At 41.4% G+C, this 17,595-nt stretch overlaps 1 protein-coding gene across 4 annotated transcripts in view; it reads left to right on the forward strand.

Moving 5' to 3' along the window:
• Window positions 1–3,029: 3,029 nt before the first annotated feature.
• PPFIA1 (PTPRF interacting protein alpha 1) overlaps window positions 3,030–17,595 on the forward strand; it is a 53,131-nt gene continuing 38,565 nt past the window's right edge. For 2 of the 4 annotated variants that reach the window (XM_082059617.1, XM_082059615.1), the window contains exons 1-2: window positions 3,030–4,315; window positions 5,439–5,702. In XM_082059617.1, the coding sequence (XP_081915743.1) occupies window positions 5,439–5,702 (264 nt within the window). In that variant the 5' untranslated portion in view covers window positions 3,030–4,315. The remainder of the gene's footprint in view (window positions 4,316–5,438; window positions 5,703–17,595) is intronic. The other 2 variants (XM_082059614.1, XM_082059616.1) reach the window with 2 other exon arrangements.

The following is a 17,595-nucleotide window of genomic DNA, read 5'->3' on the forward strand; positions in this document are numbered from 1 at the left end:
CAGTCACTTTTTGTTTTTAATCATGAGCAAGAGGAATTGATTTCATTTTTTAATACACTTTTCAGTTTTTCAAGTCCCACTTAACTAGACTGCTACCAATTTGACTTATTTCTATTTTTCTATCACCCTCCTGAATATTGCATTACAGAGGAAGGAAACAATTATCTGCAATCCTAGTCTGCAAGGTAAGGAAATACCATCTCTCCTCTTCTGCCAATGCATTTTCATCCTATGTATTTGTGACCATGCATAGAAAACCAGATTTGTTTTTCACTTGCATACGAAGAGCTGAAGTATTTTTACTAGTGGGTTGCTTGACTTTTCAACAGGTGGGTCATGCTGGAAGAGAATGATGAATGATGCCTGCCTTCCTCCCTTCCCATGATCATTTTAAGTAGCTTATAAGTTTCTAAATATAGAAATATATATATATCAAAGCTTATAAATAACATCACTGAGCTACACTGATGTGATATGAAAACACAGGTTGATTCACAACATTTTGAGGTTTATTCAGGAAGAGCAAAATTGATAGTAGAATTTTTTTCCTTCTCTTTATAATGAAATATCAGGTCTCAGTATTTAATACAATCACACTTCAATGGTATATCACTCAGCATTAAATCTGCGCTAACTAGTATTTTGCAGAACTCCTGATCTGCACATTCCTCATAATATTTGGCTTTTTCCTTAAAGTTCCAGCTCTCAGAGTCATGTGGTTACATCAGAAATTTCAGGAGGAAGAACCTCATGGCTGTAGAGGAAAAGCTTAAAAATGTGACCTGAATTCACCCAAAAAAGCTCAAATAGCAAAAGGAAAGAGCACAACATAGTAAATTTGTAATTGTAAAGATTTTCATATTTGGGGAAAGGAAGAGTAACTCATTAATGATCCTTTCTATGCAGTGCTGGGTGTTGATATGTTGTGTTTACAAATTGTCACGTAGTCCAGTCACAGGTCTGCACAACCTTTGGTGCGGGGATTGCTGCTTGTTAGCGTGATGTGCCTCTGTCTGCATAACTGGCCCGTGTCGCTTTTCAGAGCTTTCTACTTGAAAAGCAAGAATACAGTCCAAAATGCAAATGCTTTATTCATAGTGGTGACACAAAAAAAAGAGATTTTTCTAAGCTTTGGCTACAAGCTCCAGCCTTACTCAGGTGCATGGAAAAAGCTTTAGAAACACAGTCATCCAGGAACAGAGTAAAAGCTCTATAAATGCAAGTGGAAAAGGTTTATATGCTGTTTTGGAAACAATTTGCACAGGAGGAACACAGCAATTGTTCTCTGTGGCCCACGGACTCAGGCAGGTGTTGGCTCCTCCAGTCGCTTTGCTCAACGCCAGAGCCATTAATTACACTGTTTTATCGCTTAGAATCATAGAATGTCCTGAGTTGGAAAAGACCCACACAGATCATCGAGTCCAACTTCTGTCCTTGCACATGACAACCCCAAAATTCACAGTGTGTGTCTGAGGACATTGTCCAAATGCTTCTTGAGTATTGTCAGGCTTGGGGCTGTGACCACCCCCCTGGGCAACCTGTTCCAGCGAAGAACATTTTCCCGATGTCCAACCTAAACCTCCCCAGCACATCCATCCCCTCACGGCTCTGCGAGCCGCAAGGCTTGAACACGCGGCTTCCCTTCACATATTTTTGAATGCGCGGGTGGAGGGTGCAGACGGGGGGTTGAGGCCAAGGGTTAAGGACAAGAGGGCAGGCTGAGGAGCAGATCCAGGAAACAGGAGCGGGCTGAGGATCTGGGAGCAGACCAAGGGATCGGGATGTGCCCCATCTCCGACTAAGCAAGCTGTCCCTGCGCTGTTGGCAGAGCGGGCAGACCCGCCTGACGGGGCCATGCTGTGACACGCAAGCCCCGGGGAAGGGCCACGATTGCGGGGTGACTCTGGCACACACAGCGGGGATGACTCCGGTCCTGCCCTGTTGCAACGAGCACACCTCCTACCCCGGGGCTGTGCTCCGCAGAGGCGGCAGCTCTCCTTTGGGGAGGACACGTGTGGGCGGCGGGAGTATCACTTGTAAGGGAAGGGAAGGGAAAGGGCAGCACGGGCCATTTTAATTGCTATTGATTTTATGGTTAAAATCATAGTATTTGATTGTTATTCGATCAAACCAAGATTATTGGAGCATCTCCCTTATGAGGAAAGGCTGAGGGAGCTGGGTCCCTGGAGCTTGGAGAAGAGGAGACTGAGGGGTGACCTCATTCATGTTTATAAATATGTAAAGCGTGAGTGTCAGGAGGATGGAGCCAGGCTCTTCTCGGTGACAAACAATGACAGGACAAGGGGTAATGGGTTCAAACTGGAACACAAAAGGTTCCACTTAAATTTGAGAAGAAACTTCTTCCCAGTGAGGGTGGCAGAGCCTGGCCCAGGCTGCCCAGGGGGGTTGTGGAGTCTCCTTCTCTGCAGACATTCCAACCCGCCTGGACACCTTCCTGTGTAACCTCATCTGGGTGTTCCTGCTCCATGGGGGGATTGGAATGGATGAGCTTTGGAGGTCCCTTCCAACCCCTGACATTCTGGGATTCTGTGATTCAAGGCCACCTGAAGCCAAGGAAAATATTTCCTTTGATCCTCTTTGACCACAGCACACTTTGGCATGTCACAAAGTGTTGCTTATTGAACGATCGGGTTGGACTGGATGAGCTTTCCAGGTCCCTTCCAATCCCTGACATTCTGTGATTCTGTTATTCTGTGATCCTTTGATTGTATGTTTTGAAAACAAGAGCAGCAACAGCAAAAGTCACATCCCTAAAAAGGTTGGGAGCTGCAGAACGCTGCCAAGGCTGCAGCGGGGTCTCGAACCTGCGGCTCAAAGCGTCGGGGAAAGGAGGGCAGGAGCGCCCGAGCCTCCCCGCGCGGTGCATTGTGGGCCCCGCACTGATTTATGCGGGAGCCGCAGAGGGCGCCGGGAGGAGCGGGAGGCGGCGGCGCTCGGGGCCGGCGCGGCGGGTCGGGGGCCGGCGGCGAGCGGGGCTCTCCGAGCTCTCCGGGCCTTCGCCACCCCCTGAGGCCGCGGCACTACCACCGGGCCCAGGTCGCCGCCGACCGCGGGACGCAGCGGCACCTACCCGGCCTCAGCCGGCCCCTCGCCGGCCACCACGGACGTGGAGGCGGCGGCGGGCGGAGCCGGGCCCGGCCCGGAGGGACGCGAGTCCTCCCGCCGCGGGGGAGCCTGCCCCGCCGCTCGGTAGGGGCCGCAGGGAGGGCTCGCTCAGCCCTTGCGGCGCCGGGGCCTCCGCGGCCGCGCTCGCTCCTCAGGGGCTGCGCGGAGCCCCGGCCGGCGCTGCGCGGGCGGCTGCGGGGCCGGGCGGATCGGGCCGCGCTCCGGCGCCGCTGAGGCCTCCGGCGGGGACAGAGAGAGAGGGAGGCCCGGGCCGGCGCTCCCGTGAAGCAGAGAAGCCACATCTCCTCCGCCAGCATCTTTGTTTGCCGGGCCCTGCCGCGGGGAAGCGGAGCGGCGAGACCCGGGCGGCGAGTTCCCGGTGCCCCCGCGTATTTTCGGGCCTTTCCCCCCCGTTTCGGCTGAGTTTCCCGGGCGCTGCCTCGGTGCTCGGCGGCTTTTATCCCCCTCCTCTCGGCTGGAGATCTCGGATCCGGAGCGTCGCCGCTGGGACCGGCCGGGGACTGAGGCAGAGGAAACAACAGGTCTCCCTTCTCCTCGCCTTCCGAAGCGATTCCAGCGCCTCGCTCTTGGGATTATAAATGTGTGAACACAGACCCAGGGAACTGGAAGGGGAGCCTCCCGTCGGAATTAACACAAGAGAAAAGAAGGGAGGCTTTTCCAAATCCTTTACGAGAAACCTCGTGCCGTTTTCCCATCCTGCCCGTGCTCTCTTTAATAATGCCATTGTGACCTGAGTGGAATTTATGAGCGATGAACTGTTGAAGCTTGTTGCACCACTGCATCGGACTACGTATTTTTTGGGTTTTTTTGTTTGTTCGTTTATTTTCCTCGACACATGATTCCCCCATCCCAGCTGTTGCAGGACCTGTGGGCCAGTAATAGAAGGATGGGAAGCTGAGACAGTTTATTTTCACATTCTTCTGTTCTGGGGACTTGGCTGGTTGGCTGAAGCTGCTGCTTTTTACTGGATCTGCTCTTTTCTCGGCAGGTTTATTTGTTTTCATGTGCACGGGGTGTTTCAACTGAATAGACATTGGACTAGAGCTGAATGGATGCTTTGCAATCCAAAAGGTTTTTGGGGGTGACAATAAACTGCTAAAAACAGAAGAACTGGTACTGCAGGAAACCAGGGGCCTGTTTTCCAAGCCTTTTTATTTTATTGAGCAAGGTAAATAATGTGGCGGTGTTGAAAATGGAAAGGCTTGTGGTAATCATGCATGAAAATGTTATAAAGCACTTCAGGCTGTTCCAAGTCTTCCAAGGGATTGCGAGGTCCCACTGTAAGGCTCAGAATAAGTTTAATTGTTCTTGAAAATGTTCAGATATTTGAAATTTAAGGCTGAGAACAAGCTTTGTGGTACCTGAGACGCTGAGAGAACTATTTTTTCTGATTTGCCATAGGTTTATGATGTTGAGAGAGGCTGGCTGAAGGACTTCAGAAGTCTTAGAGGTTCAGTGAGAGTGTGCAGTAAATATATTAGTGTTTTTTTTCTCTCCGCTTTTAAAAAAACTTGATGCCTCAGCCTGTTGTAAGGATCTGCTAAGGTCTCTTAAAAGTCCTTCCAATTCAACAGTAGAACAGTGTTTACATTTGCATTGGTAATTGTAGTCATACTGTGCCTTGAATTATTTTTGCTTACCTTTATTTTTGTTATCCACAGTGGCAGCTGCTACGAATTCATAATGAACTTTTTGCTTTTTACCTTCATTTACATGTGCATCTCCTGAATTGGACTGTTTGGATTTACCACTAATTTACATGCATCACGTTTAGCATACACTTTCTACAGCCAGCATAAGCTCAAAGTACTGGTTTAGATACTATCTTTGTATGTTTCAAGTGTTGGAAGAAGCAGATAATGATTCTCAAAATATGCAGCGTAATCAGTTACTGGTTTAAGTGTCTGATTTTTGGTGGCATGCTGCATGCCTTATCTTTGTTGTTTTGTTGGGTTTTTTTAAGATCTCAGCAGCAGTTTAGCCTTAACAAAAATATGAATCCATTAAAATGAGATCACAGTCTGAAACGTAGCTGTAAAAATCTGGTTTTGCAAGAAGTCACAAGATTCTCATTATGAAGCGATGCCTTGATTAAATTGATTGGATACCTTTTCTCCCGCAGTCTTAATGAAATAGTGGCAAACGCTAAGGTGTTGGCAACTTTTGCTGATGCTATCAATGGGAACGCTAAGTTGCTATGATGGGTAGTATCCAAAGTTCCTTTGCTTATCCTGTTTAGATTTGTTTGACTTAAATTTACAGTCTTTGTTTTGTCTCGATTTTATTTCAAGATGATGTGTGAGGTGATGCCAACCATCAGCGAGGCAGAGATTCCCTCTGGGGGAAACGGAGGCCACGGTTCAGGTTCCCCGCTCCAGTCAGATGCAGATTCCCATTTTGAGCAATTAATGGTTTCCATGTTGGAAGAAAGGGATCGCCTTCTGGAAACACTCAGAGAAACGCAGGAGACGCTGGCGTTGACCCAGGGCAAGCTCCACGAAGTTGGTCACGAGAGAGATTCCTTGCAGAGGCAGCTCAACACTGCACTTCCACAGGTATGGACGTTGTGAAAGGAAGGGATCTTTCAATAATTCTCCTATTCTTTGTGAGATTTTTGGTTGGCTTTTTGTATATTTAATTGTCTGAAGAGTCAGGTTATGTTAGAGGGAGATGAATCTGGCTTAGTACTTTCCTGAAGTGTCTGTTGGTGCTTGCTCACTTAGAGAGGGATATAAAAACAAGGCAAGTGGGGAACATCAGCCCAGTTTGCTTTCCCAGTTCCTGGCATTTCTTTCTCTGGCTTAGCTTGAGCATGAAGTCTTATCTATATCCTTTTGTTTAGTAGAACTTGATGCACTTCTCTCACTAGTATTTTTTTAATGTAGGCCTGATACTGTTGTGGAATTTGATTTAAAAACTTGAGAAGTTGTGAATACATACAGCCTGAGTTGTCATGGCATTGTAGAAGTCCAGGTGTAGGTTGTGGTGGTTGGTTGTTTGGTTTTGTTTGGTCTTGGTTGTTGTGTTTGTTTTGTTTTTGGGGGGGATATGTTTGGGTTTGTTTTGGTCTTGCTAGGAGTTACTAATTATTGACTCCTGGAGGATGAAACATGCCAACATACAGCCTGTTGCGCTAAATGTGTTACATAGCGCAGTTGTGTGCAGTTAGGCAAAGTGATTGGTGTCTATGGAACTTCTCGTTTTTTAAAAATAATACAACGATTAAAAGAATACGAGTGGACTTTGAACACCTCGAAAAGCCTTTGGTTGGAGGCAAAGCAGAGGCCGCTTTCAAGTGTCAGTTAACTTGAACTTTCTGGCATGGAAGATTGTCCAAAGTGTGTCACGATGGTGTTAGACTTGCGCACCTTGTTCCAAGAATACTTATTATTTTTATAGTTGCTGTTTATACCTTTTAAAGCGGTAGTTTTAAACCCTCTGTTTGCGTGGCTCTCATTATAATGTAATCACTGTTTGACTCTTGGTGTGGTAATTGGTTCTGGCAATTACTCAGGGATAGAAACTAAAAACTAATACGTGTTAATCCAGTTGTGTTACAATGGTATGATGGAAATGAGAAAGGAGATGTTTCCAACCTTTACTGCTCCCGGTGTTCAATCATATGCTGCAGGCAAAAATCACTCTTTTTTTTATTATTGTAATAATTGTGGCTTCTCTTTAGCCGCTATTTCAGGTCTGCTACATTAATGGGTGCCTTTAACCAATTGTATCATCTGTAAACTGTTATACTTGGATTTGTGGCTGAGCAGAATCCCCCAAGCTCTAACCTGTGCTGTTCCTCTCTTCCCTTTTCAGTTCTCAGCTTTCCCTCCTAAATCTAGTAAGCTACTTACATGGCAACATTTCTAAAAGATTAATGCAGTTAAAAAAAAAAACAATTCCCATTTTCAAGAATGTCATAATTGTATGGCTTCATGTGAAATCTGTAAGAAAACAAGTCTCATGGTTCAGTCGTAAGATAAATTTTACTGCGATTTTATAAAAATATACAGCAGAGTGTAGATTTTGGAGATTGCTGGTGAAAAATCCTGTTGGTGCGCTGTGAGAACGATGCTGATTTTATCCTCAGTGGTGCTTAAGATAAATGGTTGTGGAAGGTGACAATTGATGGTGCTTTGAAAAGCCAAACTTATTTTATTATTCTGGCTACAATCAGAAATAACGCCTCTATTTTACAAGTTTTTGTTGCTGTTATGGTAAAGCATCAGGTACTTTATGGGTGTAAACATCTGAATAGGTGAAAAGGTTTCTTTTTTTTTAATTCTAATGAGTGTCCACTAGGAAAACTTGGTGGTGACTGTGATATTTGAAACTATTCAAACTTTTTTGTTAATTGTTTCAAGCTGGGCATTGTTTTGAGCTACTGTCTCAAATGACCTGTTTAGCTGTGGATTTCAAGGAGCGGCAGAAGCAGGATACCTTTAAATTTGCTGACAAGTGTGTTATTTTTTCAGGAAAAAAGGGTTTTAATAGTGGACTTTTTTTTTTAAAGTTCTTTATCATAGTAGTCGTTTTGAATTTAGTAGGAAGAGATGTGAAGATCAATTAAACTAGTTGTACAAATACTAGTAGGATTGCATGAATTGCTAAATCACAACATAACCAGTGTATTATTCCTCCCTCAGACTTGATGTGTTGCTTTGTAGTTGATTTTTGGAGCACTTTATCGAGTTCAATTGTTTGTGTGTAGAGTTTTTCTGTTTTATATATTTAGCTGAATCAGCCAGTTAGACTGTTCTGATGACTGATGGAAACTCCTTTTATAGATGAAGGAATGCCAGATTACTTCTGTACCAAAACTACTCTGTTTGTAGTATGAAGACACTCAATTTCTAATGACATCCCTGTACTTAATTCTTTACATTCATGAGTTTCTGCATATAAGGAAGAGGCTTGTACTGGTGTGCATATAGTTACAAAACGGCAAATTGGTACTTGTTTATTTGCACATCTTGTAGATTGTAAAAGTAAATGCAATTTAGAGTAAGAAGACTTTTGTTGTGGGTATCTAATTCACAGAAGAGCATTCTAATCTTGTATAGATGTGCTTTATCTCTTACATTTGCACAGAGTAAAACTGACAAGTTTTTCTTGTATGGACAGCTGGAAATGAAATACAGCAGCGTTGTCTTGATAAAATAACTGGATTCTTGGCAATGCCTGTTGTTTTCTGGGAGTTACCTTCTGTTAGAGATTACGCTGGTCAAACTGGACTCTGACCTTGGAAGATGAACTTGATGAAATCAAATTGCTGTGCAAGAACTTAAAAATAAATCTGCTCTTCCTAGAATTTTTCCCCAGAAAAAGTGAAAATTAACTTTGTACTCCGAGAACTTAGAGAACTGTTATTTTTAATGCAAACACGTTCAATTGTGATTTAATTATGGTCAGAAGAAATACTCCTTTCTGTTTCTTTCCACACCGCTAATGTGTTTTCTAGAGTGGATTCTACAAAATTCAAGATTAGCGTGCTTGAAATTTGTGAGTTAATCTGTGCAACATACAGGGCGCTACTGCATTTAAAAGTTAAATTTGGAAGTTAAAGTATATGAGGTCCAAGTGACAACCAGTTCTTGCTGTTGAGGTGTTGCAGGCTGGGGTTCAATTTGCTGGTAGAATTTCATGTAGAAGTTCCTGTAAATGACAACAAGAGGCTTGTTTTGGGGTAGAGAAGATTAGAGTTTAAATTAAAGGGACTCTGGTACCTAACACTAATAACACCAAACTTGATGAATTCACAACAGCTGTATCAGGATGACAATTTTAATGTGTATGTTAAGAATTTTGTAAGCTGATGTACAAATACGCTTCTTTAATACATCAACGCTCTCATTTAGATCCATCTTAATCTTGCACTTCTCATTATTTTGGTCTTAAATTTATCAAACTCCTATTCAGAATGTCTGTATTCAGCAGTGTATATAGGGGCAGATGAGAACTTTGTCAGAGGCGGTGGGTGTCTGTGTGTAAATAAGAGCGTTTTACTGTAATATGGAGTTAAATGGGGAAAAAACAAAACAAAATGCCAAAACCAAGAAAACCCAAAACAACAAATCAACCCTGCCTATAATTTTGGTTTGGCTTCAGCTTTACTAGGTCGCCCATTGTATCTTAATTTCAAGTGAGTTCCCAGCAGGCCATCTTGAGTTGCATTTTATTGTTAGTAAATATTTTTATGACTGCTGCACACTTTAGTTAAAAATAGTGTGTATCTCTTGGTATTAATGTAAATTTAGCTGTGTCTCTATAGAGTGATCTTCCTTCAACAATCTCAGAAATGCTGCTCGATGCCTCACAGCAAATAGTATCTAAACACTTGGTCTGGATACGGGCCTGGTATTGTTTTATTATGATGTACTTAAGAATTTAGTTGCCATTTTAGTAATGGTGTTACTTGGATTTCCTCCAGACAAGTTTTAAGTCATACAGGATGTCATGGATGTAGAAATGAGGCTTTGCATTGTACATAATATGAAGAACAGAGTTGCAGAAAGTACATTAAATAAAGCACTTGCCAAGCTTTGCAGCAGCTGAGATTTGCTTAGATTTCTTTTTATCTACACTGGTTTAAGTCAGATGGAGATAGGAGTTAATGTTCCAAATTCTTCACTGATTCGATCGATAAACCTCAGCTTTGCTAGCATTTCTTTCTTTGCAAGACATAAAACCAGACAACTTTTGTCTGAGACCTTCAGAATATTAAGTTATCAGAAACCATGCTCTATAATTGGGCCAAAAAAGGAGTAGCTACACTTAAATATTATAGTGGAGTATGTTGAGGACCAAGTCTAGTGTTTGGTCTGACTTAGTTTCTCATTTACATACATCTGGGCGAATTTGTTTATTGAAACATCCCACCCTTACCCAGCAGACATCTGCTTGCCTATCATTACCAACTTGCAGTTTATATTGTGCTTTTAATTTAGCTTATCTTGATTATAAATAGACCTTTTAGCTAGATTAAAGTTAGAATTAGTTTTAAAGTTGGGTTTTTTTTTTTGTAGTTGAGGGTGAACTTTAGTGTTCTTATGATGTCTCATCAATCCCTTTAATAAAAAGATTTTTATGAAGCCTAAAACTATTGTTTTTGTTTTCCTTGGTTTATTTGTAGGAAGAATGTTTTGGTGACTACACAGAAATGTTTTTGTTTGTTTTTAATAGTCGATGTAGCCCTGAAAGATGAGCTAGTGATTATTTTTTCTTCTGTTGCTATGCAGAAATGTCTGATAATCGGTTTATTAGTGTTTGCTGTGCTGTAGTCTGACAAACAGGCAGCACATAAGCTTGAGTGAAAGAGCTATAATCAAAATAAACTTAAATATATGGTATATTTAGAACCAGGTGAACTTCACAAATATCTATGCGAACTTGTCTGCAGCCTCTTGTACAACAGGTAGTGGTTATTTTGGTGTTCTGAGAATTCTTCACCTGCGAGCCCATCTATTTCTTCTCTATTCTTTCTAAGAGTATAACTAAAAACTACTTTAAGTATGTTTTTTTATCAAGACTTCAAGATTTAATGTGGCTACGTAGTTGCAATTTCCATCTAGGTGTTTTTTTTAAAAAAGGAAATAAAAAGCCTCTTGGATATTTTTGGGTTTGTTTTTAAGAGAAATGTGAATTAAAAATCCAACACTCCCCTCATCTCCCTGTTCGCCTTCCACACCTTACAAGTTGTTGTTGCTTTAACATCCACTGGCCTGTGACTTTGGTTTCTCCTTTCTGGTATTTATTTAGGTGGGTGTTGGGTTTACTTACTGTAGTATTTGATCTTAGAATTAAGAGTACACATTTGATTGAGGTTTTATATATGTAGATCCCTTACAGTTAACAACATTGTCAGAGAGCTTGGATCCCTGGAGAGAACATTTTACCTGTTTGGTAGTAATTTTGGTTTTTGCTCTTTGTAAGTTAGCACTGCATCCCAGAGCTAAATTAATATACTTCACACTTCAACTTCATTTTGCTTGTTTTAGTTGTTCTGCTTCAAATGAATATGTAAGAGTCTTCACATAAGCTGCTTTTAGAAATTTAGGCAGCTTAAGTCACTTTAAGTCTGTAAGGCTGACTGGTATCTGTTGACATGTATTAAGAAATACATATCATAAGCTCTTGTACGTAGGAATCTCAAGCTACAAATACTGAGAAGGGGTAAATTGCCTTGTGTGTGTCAGGTCATCTGGGTGTTCCTCACTTTCCAAGTGTATTTTTTTGGGAGCCTGCCTGCGGATTCTCCAAGTGTAAATGGGGAAATGCGTGGCAATTCTTGCCAGGAAAAATGTTTTCCCATTCTCTGGGCTGAGACAAGGATTATTATTTTGCTGTCGAGTGGAGTGAGTTTTTTATTCAACTTGACTTTTTCACAGGAGTACATGAAGAAGGGCTGTTTCTGCATTTTGTAGACTCCAGATAATTGCCTGGTGAGCTGAACCCATAGCTTGAGATTCCTCTCCTCGTTCATATATTCAGAATTGGAGCAACGCTGTGGTTACAGTATTTGCTAATGCTCAGTTTCATTCGGATATGTTGTTTTCCTTTAGAATCTCTGTAAATTGATGTGAATACTGGGGTTTTGTATGAGCTCTACTGAGCATCAGCTCCTCTTCTGACCAGCCTGACGAGGCTCTGTGGCCTGTTCCTCGGTGACCAGAGCTGTAACGTTTTTAAGAGGAGTTTTGTTACTTAATCTGCTTTTCTGCTGTTCCACAGTGGCCAACCTCAAACTTTGCCCATGTGAGTGTTTGTGTCTTTTGGACGGCAGTGAAAAGCTTAACGGGAATATAATTGTGGTTGCATCTGAAATATACTATGACTTTTGATGGGTACATATCAATAAGAACAATCAATGCATCTTTTCCTGTAGTTCATATGGTTACGTTTTCAGAAATATAAACCTTTAGAAGTAGTATTTTGTTTTAAAACTTCTATGAAGTGCCCCAAGATTCTTTAATGAAAAGATCCTCATGCTACCAGTATTAGATGTAATCAGGTGTCATCAGGACAGATCTTAAACGAGGCCCATTGCTTGTTTAAAGGGCCATGTGGAAAAAAGCTTGAAAAATTTGTTAGGCATGTCCTCCTAGTTTTGTTGAGGAGAGAAAAAGAACTTCCACTTGGAAAATAAGCAAGTTTTTTCTATTTGTTGCAATAGGAGAATGGGCAGCCTTCAAATAGAATATCTGGTAAAAATGAGTGAAGACTGTGAGTTAATAAACTCTCAAAAGAAGTGACATTTTTTCCCATCTCAAATTTGCAGAACAGCACACACTATAAAGATATATAAATGTAGGTTGCTAAGTAATTTACATAGTAAAACCAACCAAACAAAAACCCAAACAAAACCAACAAAAAACACCAAACAAACCAAAAAAGGCAAAAAACCCCAAAGCCACCTTAACGTGTTCAGTTTAAAGAAATATTTTTTGTGCTGACCTATACAAAGTTTAGACTGGCTTGATGTATAGTTGAACTGTCTAACTATGAATGTTCATGCAAAGAAAGTACCTTCGTGAAGTTTATTAATCATTATCTTCTCAGCATTGACAACTTCCTGTAATGATAAATGGTGCCTATTTTGAATTACTTGAATTATGTGGGATTTTGTCTGCCCAAATCCTTGATCTAATAGCTAAAACTTTGTTTAATGCGGAGAGAGCTCAATCTAATTTTATATTCTTTAAGGTTCTGCTGTGTGTCATATTTAAAGTCCCGACTGGCATCTCGCACTTGAATCTCTTCAAGGATTTCAGGCATGGGCCGCCTGTTGTGTTTTAACTTGGAAACCCAGAAATAAAAGAAACTTTGGACCCAAATCAAAGGTCATTTAAAAATTTCAATGGGATTCTGTGCTTCAGAGAGTTACCTGTAGCACTAGAAGTTCTTTACATAATCTCATTATGTGTTAAAGGAGAGACCAAGGTTGGAACAGCAGAGCATCTATGGAGGGTGGTCGTGGATATATGGGTGAATCTGGTTGGAGTTTTCACATATTTATGTCTTAGGTAAACGTCTAACTTCAGAATATCTCTTCAAAGCTCTATTTGCCATATGACATTTGGGTGAATGACTGGAAGTTTGGTTTAGATAATTTCAGGGATGCCTTGGGATACCACAGTGATATTTCAGTAATATATTCCTCATGCAGTATTATCACCTTTTTGTAGTTCATGGGGAAAAGGCTCGGAAGGTCATAACATTCTTTTAGCTTAGTGTTGAAGAACACGAGGCAGGTGCATCTAGCAATGGATTCCTTTTGGAACAGGCTGCTTGAGTTTCAGCGTGTCTTTGGAGGGTGTGGTTCACCAACACCATCTTCCAAAAGCTGAGCCTTTGTCTGAAGAAATCTGGAATTACTTTACTTCATGTAAAGTGGAAATGAAAAGGCTTTTTAGGATTTTAGCCCTCGCTGCCTGTCCGTGCAGGAAAGCAGCTGTCCCTTCCCCTCCTGTAATCTGATTTATGCTGATACTCACGCTGCTGTAACTCTGATCCCCTGTAGTCTTCAGCGACTGCGTAACACTCTTCTGTATTTTGTGCAATGCTTACGAAAGATTAAGTCCTGGGAAGCAGTAGAGGAGCAACGGGCCACGCAAACCTATTTTCTCAACCGGTTGCATCAGCTTTCCCTTGTTTGCAGCCCAGTGTGGAACTGGAGCTTCTCCTCTGCAGACCAGGTTCCTCACCCATCTGTCCTTTGCTTCAGCACTGGGTGCTGGTTCCAGCACGTTAACAGGTTGTCCTTGTCTCTTCTTTTTCTTCCCTGCCTTTTAGTGTTCTTCATATCCCTGGTTTTGTTCTGTAGTGTAACGTGCTTCTTGGGTTCAGGTAGTTACCAAGTTTGGAACTGTTGATTATGGGGTATCTGTTGTGGCAGAGAAAAAATTACTTTGAACATAAAAAAAACCCACATAAACCAACTCTTTGACACTTAATCTGTGTTGCTGATTGAAGTTTTTCTGTGTTTAAACACCAGGCTTGTCTGTTGTAAGACCCGAGTCTGTTTGTTGCATTGGTTTTAGAGGTGCCTTTATTTGTAAAAATCAAGCAACTTTTCCATGGAATGGTTCAGTTGCATCTGTTCTGAATATTGCAGATTTGGATATATTTCGTTTCAGTTAGCCCAGTAAATTCACTTACCATGTAAACTGGGGTGACAGAGTGCAAAGAAAATGAACTGTAAAGAGCCCGTAAGTTGAATTCTCTGCTGAAGGCACGTATGTGTCCTCATTGTGCATTACCTGCTTAAACAAGTTTGAAATTACAAGGCTGAAGTGTTCATCACCTGGCAAAAAAAAAAGTGTATAATAGGAAAGCACTGAGGGGGAAGCACATGTTGGCACTTGTTTAATGAGGGTGGCTTGGCCAACCTTATTCAGATATTCCCAAGCACTCCCTTTTAATGCGGCGTGAAAAACGTTCTTTCCAAGGACTGGCCGCAGAACTAAACCTGCCGACGAGGCCGAGATGAAGGAGCAGAACAGGGCAGGGCCTCACCTGCCTCTTGGGCTTTTTGCAACCAGAAGGGTCTTGTCACTGAAATAACAAGTGATGAATCTTGTCCTGGGTCTATTACTAAAAAAAAAAAAAGCAGCAAAGTATTTATTAGTTGTGTGAGGATTAATTTTTTTAAACACAGTATTTATTATGAAGTAATTTTGAATTAATAAAAGTCATAGGAATTTAATATGAATGGTGCTGTTTCTTGTGGGTACAGTGTGTTTAGGGTTGATACACAGAAAAATACATATTTTTGTTTTCTTGTCCAAGGAAACTGACAGTTCAATGTCATAGCTGCTCAGCCTCTAGAATGGGGGAGTCCCAGGAAAAATACTGAACTTGGGACATTTTCTCAGCATATATTGCATTATTTTTACCATTTGGCATTTTTGAGGAGCATCGTATGCTGTGAAATCCTGTATGAGACGGCAGGAAATCTTGACCAACTTTATATGTGGAGGGGAAAAACTCCAATGAAATCTCTGCAGTGTCGTATTAAAGATGGAGACTGGTTCTGTCCCATACCCTGTCAAACTGGTAATGCAAGATTCTTCCTCTTTAATTAAGTACAACTGTATTCTCCTTTTGCCACAGTGGGTATGGGTGTGGGTAGGTTTCTTCACTGACTTGGACTCCAAAAATGGAGATGCCTAAAGCTACAACTAAGAAGTTGTGCTGCTACTTACTGCATTAGTTACTAATCAAAATAGACCAGGCTAGGGGTGCAGGAATGTGGCAATTCATGTTGTGAAACCCTTAGAATTCACTGGTTCAGAGTGTAACTGAGAGGCACTTGTTTTTCTAACATCCCCCAAGTATGGTAAACTTATTTGTGTGTTAAGGTAAGCTGTTCTTCTGGAATATTGCTACGGTATTGGAAAGGATTACTCCAACAGTCTCAGCAGTCACAGCTCTGCACAAAGTAGCCAGACACATCCCAAGCTGAAAAGCCTGTTTCTCAATGATGACTAAAGGTTTCCTGATACATATTTTAGCTGATCTTGTGCATTTTTCCAAGCTGTACAAGCTCGGTATGGTTCTGAACCCTTCTGTGCCGTATCTGCCTTTTCAGGGGACATATTCACATACATCCAAGAGCAGCTAAGGTGATACTCATTGCGTAACCACCACAATGTAAAGATTCCAGCCATGTGATGGAAGGTTTTCTGCCACGGTTGCATATGGATAGATGCTGAGTTTCATGCAAGTCTGAAGAGTATTTCTGTATTTCCCATGCTTGCTGCCGGGCAGCTGTTACTTTACAAATGTTGTAATGGTTCTACTTTTGGGCTTTCTTACTCAGACTATTCATAATGTTTCATCAGGAGGGACAACATTTGAAGAGTATTTTACAAAGTCAAGAGAAGGAAACATCTAAAAACACTAGTTTAGAGTTTTAAGCTAATGTTCAGGTTGTTCTTTTCTTGCTAATCCTCTGTCTGTGCTGTAAAGTTGGAGAGTTCACCCCCCACACTGAGTATTTGGGGAAAGCCTTTAGAAAAAAACAGTAATTCGGTATAGTTGCTCACTGGTTTGATGTGTAATCTTTGATACACATCTGTGGCTTTAAAAGTAGTTGAAAAGCCAGTGTTGTTATAAAAAGGCTGTGTTAAAAATGCCTTGTGTCCACTCTGGGTTCTGTAAAAATATGCCCTGTGTGATCTAACGTGCTTTGAAGCAGCCTCAGATGCTGGCAGTGATTTGTTAGTTTATGAAAAGATTAACTCGGGACATTCTATGATTCTACCTGGAGAAATGATGGATTCTTAATCTTTCAGTGATCGCAGGGCTGGTTGCCCTATGAGAAGACACTTAGCAAACTGCAAGTTGTTAGACCTGAAAGAAGTAACTGGATGAGATTTTCTCACTTGTTTAAACAACTTAACGTTCTCTTTCCTTTATTTCACAGACCTACAAAGAGATTGATTTAGCACTGAACAAAATAGGATGCAGCTGTGGCTTAGTTTGGATTTCCAGCACATTGCCAGATTTGTGGCGTATGTGACTTATATTCACTGTGTTGTATGTAGGTCTAATGAACAGTGGAGTTTGGAAGATACTCAGAGGTTGACATGTGTACCTTGCAGTGCAAAGTGCGTTATATATATATAACCCTTTGTGGACGAGGGTTTACAGACATTTCAAACTGTTCTGAACCGGCAACAGGGAGTTTCATTCCAGAGCAATTACATTACGCAACTGTAAACAATTTAAAAACTTAATTGCCCATTTAGGATTGAGCGGTGTTAATGACAAAGCCTAGACAGGTCAATCCAAGACGCACGCTTGAGAGAATACTGTGCTAAAAAAGAGGGCTGGAATGATAAAAACTGACTTGTTTTTCGTGGTAGCCACTGAATGTCAGCAATATGCACTTGGGTGTTTTCATGCAGAGTTGCAGTTTTTGCTAGAGAGGAAAATAAAGATTAAAAAAGGAATGGTTTTTGAGTCAAGGAAAAGACAAACTTTGGAGAGTTGACCCAAAGCGGCATTAAACGTTTTAAAACATCTCAATGCCACTAGTGGGAAACTGAGCATTGTTTTAATAGTAGATAAATCCGCACCTGTGTTTTAGTAGTGGTCTTTTGGGTTATAAAACATGTATAAGGAGAAGTAGTAAGGAGGTTGATACGTTAATTCTATTATAAGCTACAGTGCGTTCTCCCTCTGGCTGGTGGTTTAGATCTAGTTGGAAAAAACGCTGCTCCCAGTGTGAAAAACCTTCCAATGCTCTGAAATGCAAGAGTTTGACATAACCATATTTTAATATGACTTTAAGTATTTTCTTACTTTTTAAGTTATTGGAGTTTTTGAGAACAAAAGATAAACTTATCTCATAGAACTGAATCTCTTAATGCTTGCAATAAGTGTTATGTTTCCAGGTTAGAAAATTCAGGCTGCTTGATACTGGAAATTAATTTCACTAGGTGA

This window comes from Streptopelia decaocto (genome assembly GCF_964273445.1).
Source record: "Streptopelia decaocto genome assembly, chromosome: 7".
Classification (NCBI taxonomy): domain Eukaryota; kingdom Metazoa; phylum Chordata; class Aves; order Columbiformes; family Columbidae; genus Streptopelia; species Streptopelia decaocto.